The 7,694-nt window shown below is 42.1% G+C and overlaps 1 protein-coding gene across 1 annotated transcript; it reads left to right on the top strand.

Annotated features, from left to right (window-relative positions):
* Positions 1-3,743: 3,743 nt before the first annotated feature.
* Positions 3,744-4,313, top strand: ASCL4 (achaete-scute family bHLH transcription factor 4). The gene has a single exon (XM_044441066.1). The coding sequence runs from the start codon at positions 3,744-3,746 to the stop codon at positions 4,311-4,313; it is 570 nt and encodes a 189-aa protein (XP_044297001.1).
* The last annotated feature ends 3,381 nt before the right edge of the window (positions 4,314-7,694 follow it).

Genomic DNA, 7,694 nt, shown 5'->3' with positions numbered 1-7,694 from the left:
GAATCTGGAAAAAAGTAGCCTGATGAAATTATGCCCAATGTGCATATTTTCAGGCTTTATTATGTGACATGAAGTAATTCTGAGTGGGCAGCACCTCGAGCTATCAAAGGCATTGGGCAGCTATTCCATCTTCCTTTCTGCATGGGAATTCCTTGAACACTTGGCAATCTGGGGCCCTGTGCACTTACACTTCAGTAAATAAATAACTGCATCCATACTGCACATGTTAATAGTGCATGTCGTTCTGCCCTTGTTTCACCTGGGCTTAATTCCAACCAGCTGTTGTGGACAGGGTGGCGCATTTTATCTCTCGGATTAGGATTGGAGAAGACTGTGGGGAGAGACTGAAGGATGGGATCCAGTCTCTGCTGAAAGAATGAACATTTTTCCTGCCCCCACTATTTTTTGCTTAAATACAGCTAGAATTCCATTTTTTTAAAAGCCATGATGTTTAGAATTTTTTTCAAGAAAAAAAGACCAACTTTATTTAGATTACTGTCTTGAACAATTAAATTGGTTACATGTATATATTGCACCCTGAAGACGCCATTTCTTTTTCCTCTTCATAAGCAAGATATGACATGCCTAATAGGGCATTTTATGCTCCATAAGAATTGCATTAGTTTCTTGGTGGAAAGTGCTCTCCAAACTGTGTCAATACTTTTTTTTTTAACCTTTTGCAAATGAAAGTGATCACCATTAGTGATCTCATACTATCTTTTCTAATTTTCCAAACCATATAATATCTTTTCTCCCCATATTATTTTCCTTCTTTTCTTGCAAAGATTAAGCATGTTTTAAATAATGACAAGAAAGTGTCTTTTGAATGCAGATCAGAGGTGAAGCCAGTTTACATTAAACACCAAAATAAACATCTAATGGCAAGAAAGAGTGTTTGTGTTAGTTTACAGAAATGTAATTTGACTTTTAATCTATGGCCAAGCACTAGGAATGGCTTTGACAAACAAGGCCCCAGAACTTCTTAACTCCGTGACACTTAAACAATAAAGTTCAAATTACTAGTCATTCCAGTGAACTCAGTATAAATAAGTAGCAGGATTGGGACCCAGACTTTTATTATCATCTTGCTGTTTCTGGGAATTTCATAATTTATAAGTGTCCTTTTTTTGGCTGTTATTTTGCCAGGAAAAAGAAATGGGCTGTTCTCATGACCTTGTGACTTCAGTTCCCTTATCTCTACAGCATAACCTGTACAGATAAGGTTATGACCTTGGTTTTTATGATAAACCATGAAGCAGTAATAAAACTTTGGAACTGACTGACCAATCTAGGCTAAGAAAGCAATCCTGTAGCATCTGGGTATTCTCTGCGGGCCATAGAACAATTTGGATTCCCAGATCTGGAAGACAAAAACAAGGCTCTGACCTTGGGGGTAAGCAGCTGTGCTGTGATCCTTCTTCTCGCCCCCGCACAGCCAGTGTGGAAAGAACTTGGAAATTCAACTTGGGAGAAGGGTAAGGGGGTCATTTGAGTGAATGGGAAAGAGAAGAGATGGCAGAAGGCAGAGGATACAAGCTATCCTGTCTCCTGTTCAGTCTGCTTCTCTCCCCCTTCTGTGGAATCCCAGGTAGATGGCTGAAAAAATCTAGCAAAACTGCAGAACCAGAGCTCCTGAAAAGCTGAGATTGCCCTTGTGCTCTGTTCTGTAGCCCTCTGAGTTCAGGGGCTTATGAGCAACAAGAGCACAACTCACAGGATTGCGTCTGAAATCAACTATTGGACTGAGATGGGATCCTTCATAGCAAGCATACTTACTTCCCAGAGAGCTTTGGCTATTGACAGTACAGAAATATGATGATGATGATGATGATGATGATGATGATGATGATGATGGCGGCGGAAACCACAACAGTAACATATATCCAAGTGAATACCTTCCATAGGCAGAAAACTGGAGTGAACAGTTCCTGCTATGACAAAGGAACATTGTTATTCCTGTTGAACAAAGAATGTTTAATGAAAAAGAAACAGTGTGGCAGTGATAATGGCATACTTTATTTCTTGAGCACCATCCAGAAGTGTGTGGCATTTTACCCAGTGCAATAGGACAGTTGGTTCTTACCCCCAGGGGTTTACCCTTGGATTTTGGCAGAGAGAAGACCACAGAAGAATGGGAAGGAAATGGAGATGAGATGGATTTGTTTCCTTTGCATATATCTAAGTTTAGTTTTAAGGGGCAGAGTCCCAGCAGCATGGCTGAAGGAAGGATTACAGGAAATGTAATCCTTCCTGAAATCCTGGACGGCTGACACATCTGGAGGGCATCAGGTTGGGGAAGGCAGTATTAAGTTAAGAGGATTGAGAAGTTGTGTCCAGGGCTTCGAGGAAAGGTGGATTTTGGAGTGGTCCTAGAGGGCAGTTCTGGGCATGCAAGGTATGTGCAAGGTATCTCATGTTATATCTAGGGATACTACCATGCCAGGCTTTTATTGTGCCCCATCAGCAGAATGGGGTGGGGAATCAAGATGGCAATGTCTTTCATTTGCAGCTCTCCCATGTGTTTCCCACTTTTCTTCTTCCCAGAAAAAAATCTGTGCAAGAAGACAAGATGGAATTGTTGTGCACTCCATTTTGAGCATGAGGAACCAACTGTCTGGAAACAGGCTTGAGTAAGCTTCACTGCTCATTTCAAGGGTGTCACATGGATTTTAACTGGATGAATTTATATTGTTATGTTTGCTGTCTAATTCTGAGCAGCTGCAATCCTACAAACACTTATTTGGGAGTAAGTCCCATTGATCTCAGCAGGACATACCTGTGAGTACCATGCAGAGGGTTGTAAGAACAATCTGCCCTAAAAGCTGTTTTAAAAATCTCTTCTTTAATAAATAAATACACATATACAGGCAAAATTCCCCTGAGGAAGTATTCACAGCTGCTGCAAAAATATTGCATAATACCAACACCCTTTCAGTAGTGGTTGGAGTGTGCATGCTTTGATGGACACACTCTACAACACCAGGGAGCGCTGTCACTCTTGAAATTATAAATATGCTACATCACATTTCAGTGCCCCTCTCCCCACCAGACACAAACTGCTCAGTTATGGCACACGTTTGCAAACTTTGCGAACTAACTGATTCAGTTACTTTAGAGCAACGGAAGCAACCAGGGCTGCTCTTGCCCTTTGGATTTCGGTACAAAAAAGCCCTTGGCTAGCTTCTCGGCAGACAAGAGATCCTTGGTTCTTGAGGTGGTGGTGGAGGAGGAGGAGGAAATCTGGCAACACTTGGCAGATGCCTGTAAACTTTTCAAGTTGCTCATCCTTTTGGAGGCAGGTAATATCAAAGGGCACTATGGATTACAATACATAAGGAGTGTTTACAGCCTGGGAGATTATTTATGTTTGGTTTTACCTCTGTAGTCACACATCCAAGCTAGGAGAAAAGGAACACAGGAACCCTCTCATTATCTTTTGAAATATGAAGATCAGAGGAAAACCAGGGTTTAAAGTGTGGAGTGATGGTCCTAGAAGCCTACTTATAAATTAGGAGACATCCTGCCAGTATAATAACAGATCCAGGAGCAAAGCTGGTACTCAAACCTGAGAGGGATTTCAGAAGCATTCTTGCTGCTACGAACCTGAGGCATGTAGCTGCTTTTCTGAGAATCACCAAGATATACCTACCTTCCTACCTTGTCAAGCCGGTCTGCTTCATCTTCATGCCAATGGATTAATTCCATAAAGTCTGTTCTGGAAGCTGCTGCTGTACTGCTTCGTGATGGGAAGTAATAAAGACGAAAGGCTATTGAACAGGATCTCTTTCTCAGGACCAGCATCCCTTGGAAGCAGCCGTGTGGCCAGTTCTCATGGTTTACCACTCCAAGAGCCGTTTGGAGTTCCTTTCCACTTTGAACCAACATATTGGGACCACCAAGCCTGCAATGGATACTCAGGAAGGTTCTCCTACCTTCCTTTCTCAGGGTACGTAGGAGTCTATGACTACTCTTTTGAGCCTGCCTTCATCCGCAAGAGGAACGAGCGGGAGAGGCAGCGGGTTCGTTGTGTGAATGAGGGCTATGCACGCCTCCGAGATCATCTTCCCAAGGAGCTGGCTGACAAGCGCCTCAGCAAAGTGGAGACCTTGAGAGCTGCCATAACTTACATCAAACACCTTCAGAATTTGCTGGACTATCATCCATTAGGGACAAATGCTAAGGCAGCTGCTCCAGCTGCAGAGGAGCAACCTACCTCTGGTCTTAGCTTAAGAAGGGAATGCAACAGTGATGGAGAATCTAAAACCTCGTTAGCTTCATCCCCTTACAGTGAGTTTGAGGAAGTCTGCAGTTAGGAAACTGACAGCTTCAAAAAGGCGGGGGTTACATTATTTCAAAATTTGCTTGTTCTTTTCCCTACAGGACCAAATTAATCCCCCTGCAAAGGGATAAAAAGGTGCCTTCAGTATTTGAGATGGCTGGTTCACTAGCATAATTCATTCTGGGCAGTCTTCGGATGCTTTTGGAAAGGGAAAAAACAATACTGTTCCTAACATTTCCTTATTTATGCTCTTTACAGCAATGTGGGGGTGATTATGACTGAAATGACTTTAAAATTGGAAATATTCTTGACTTATTGTAATCTTTGTTTGGCTTGTTTCAGCCAAAGAGAACAATAAAACCGGATGAGTTGGTTTCCAGATTTTTTCCACCTGAAATAACTGTCTGGCTTTCACTGGTGGTTTAGCAGGCAAACAGTGCTGTAATTATAAAAACAGTTAGTAAAACTATTTGTATAAACAGATGTATTGTCCCCAATCCAGAGAAAGTTACTTGTGCTTAAGCTCCACAGAAAGCCATGGAATTCAAGCTGCAACTATCTTGATTTCAGTGGGAAGAAGCTAACTTGTGATATACTTGTCCATTCATCACAGTGAGACCGAAGTACAACTAATGTTCCCCATCTTGGATCAATTGCATATAAGGTGTCCTGGGGTTGGAAAATGTAAACAGGGACCCGTCCTCCCCCTTCCCCACCTTATTGTGACATCAGTGAATGAAATGATGGCAATAAAGATGATATTGTTACTTTTACTGAGTCTGGGATAATTGAATGGCTCTTAAGCAGTTAAGGGTTCGATCCTATGCACATTGCAAAAGTACTAGAACTCCCATTATCCTCCAGCCAGCATGGGAGTTTCTAGTGTTGGGTGTTTTCTGTCTACGCATGTATAGAATTACTTCCCAAATCAACACATGGAGTCCAGGGAGGAGAAGCACAAATCGTACATTGCCAGTTTAGATATATCAGCACATGATCGTTTGTGCCAGAGGAAAGGATGAAAGGTGCAGTCTTAAACCTGCTTGCTTATTTATTTATTCATTTATTTGGGATATTTTTAGCCCATCCGATAACTCTGCGTCTCTGGACTTGCTTAGAAGTCAGCCCCACTGAATTCAGTGGAACCTGTTCCCTGGAAAACGTATATAGGACTGCAGCCTAATTGAATCTGAGCCTGTATGGGGAAAGGGGAAACGGAGGGAGGATTGCACCATGCTTGGCTTAGAACCAACCATCTAGCAGGTATGGCCAAGCTGTGGGTGGGGAGCATTGGATTGCAGGCCATTCATGGGAGGCTCTGTCATGTACCTCCTTTGGATAGAAACATGCTTCTTTTCCCAATCTTTTCCCTCAAGCTCACAGGAAAGCTTGCAAAAAGGAGGACCAAATTAATTTGGGAGAAGGTCACCACACACAAAATATTTGTGGGCAAAACTACTTATGACGTGGAAGATCTGGAACTGACGCTGCTTGTCTGTCTCGCTAAGAGTACCCATGGAACTCATGTAGTTCTGCTGCCTATAACCCTCCAGGCATGAAACATTGTTGCCATCCTCTGCAGAGAAGGAAAAGCATAGAGGTGATGTTCATTTCTGCACTCCTTCTGCCCTGCAAATCAGCTAAATGGGCAATTTCCACCTTCTAACTGCGGCACTTTGGAGAGGGAGGGAAGGAAGCTGAGGCCCTGCCACAATACATAGCTTGGCAGTGCCTGTCTGCTCTCTCTAAAATCCTTCTCAGAGGTCACTCTTCCAACCTTGGAGATGCAGTTTATGAGGTTTTCCACAACGGCTACAAGACGGTGCTTTAAGAACAGATTCCCAGCTCTGAGGTCAGAGATGTTCTCCAGACTTGGACCTGGGAATCTGAACAATCCTATGGACATTTAGAAATTGTCTAGCAGCTATTACATCACTGTGTTATTTCTATTATATATGATGGATACGTAGCCATCACTTTTAATTGCTATGTTGCTTTTCCATGCAATATGTTCTTAGCAGTTCACAAAACGAGCAGCAATATAAAAACAAGAATGTGTATCAGTATATCAGTATATCAGCTGCAATGAATCATCACTGCAACAAGCCATTCATTTCTGTCATACTAACATAACTTTTAGAGTGAATGACAACATAAACTTTCTAGACCATTAAGACACAAACTACATGTATTTTCATCATTAATACTAACACTCCAAGCTTTTCCAATGCATTAACAGCCTTTCTACGTAACCTATTTATTATACACTTGTGCCTTTTCACTCATAGTAGTTTGTTTGTTTGTTTATTTATTTATTTATTTATTAAAACATTTTTATGCCACCCCATTCGCCAAAGCCTCGGGGCGGCTTACAACAATAAGTTAGGTCATCATAAGTAAAAATTAAAATATATACATTAAAATAAAATACAACTATACAATATAAAATAAGCCGCCCTGGCCAGTTTGCAGTGCAAGCATTTCTGAAACTTCTAGATCCAAAGCAAATCTGACATTATTTGTGAACAGTGGCATGAAACCCTTGTGTATTCATGTAATTCCACTAACTCACAGCATAGATATATAGAAAGGCAAGAAAGACTCAGCAGTGGCAGGTTGGGGGACATGTTTAAGGCATTAACAAACAAAGTGTCAAATGCAGGAAAGAGCAGCCAGATTCCTCAAAACCTGCACCCATTGATCTCTCCCATACTACATTCTCTCTTTCTGGTGCAGAATTTAAAATTAATATTGCATTAAATTTATATCCTGTCTTTCCTCTCTTCTGAGAAACCCAAGGCTTATATAGTTCCATTTTATCCTCACAACAACCCTGTAAGGTATGTCAGACTGAGAGTGAGTGACTGGCCCAAAGCCACCCAGTGGGCTCCATGGCCAAGTGAAGATTAGAAGCCAGATCTCCCAGGTCCCCAGTCCAACAGTCTCAGCACAACACCACACTGGCTCTCAGATTTTAGGATTTCAGCCTAGGCAACAGAGGAAAAGGGGGCAGGTTGATGCTGAATCTTTCCCCTGTGCTCTGGATGCTCCAGCTCTTTCTAATAAAACATATTTTACATCATCTATCATAGACAATATAGCCAGGTGGTTTACAATTCTAAAATGTTATCCACCCCCTGCCCCAGTATGTAGTTATCTTCCCTCATTTATAGGTGCTTTACATGAAATTGTCATCCTCCAGGGCTTTTCCCAAGTGTTCATGTGCTACTTCAATGTAGAGGGTTCACACACAAGCAGGAGCACTGCCAAACCCAGAGGTTCAGGTCTTGGGCAGCATAGAAAAGAAACAACATCCTCAAAGCCATGCCCAGGGCTAGTACCACAGGTAGACGTCTGAAAAGGAATCCCTGTGCATTAGCAGCTGCTTTCCAGAGGGGTTCTTTCTCAGGCAGCC

The sequence above is a fragment of the Varanus komodoensis genome, unplaced genomic scaffold (assembly GCF_004798865.1).
Source record: "Varanus komodoensis strain SLA01 unplaced genomic scaffold, ASM479886v1 scaffold39, whole genome shotgun sequence".
NCBI lineage: Eukaryota > Metazoa > Chordata > Lepidosauria > Squamata > Varanidae > Varanus > Varanus komodoensis.
Note: the sequence above shows the minus strand (reverse complement) of the source record. Positions and strands in the feature narration are given on the sequence as shown.

Bases quoted from the DNA above. Each gene is read 5' to 3' on its own strand.
- ASCL4 (XM_044441066.1), top strand. From the start codon at position 3,744: ATGGGAAGTAATAAAGACGAAAGGCTATTGAACAGGATCTCTTTCTCA.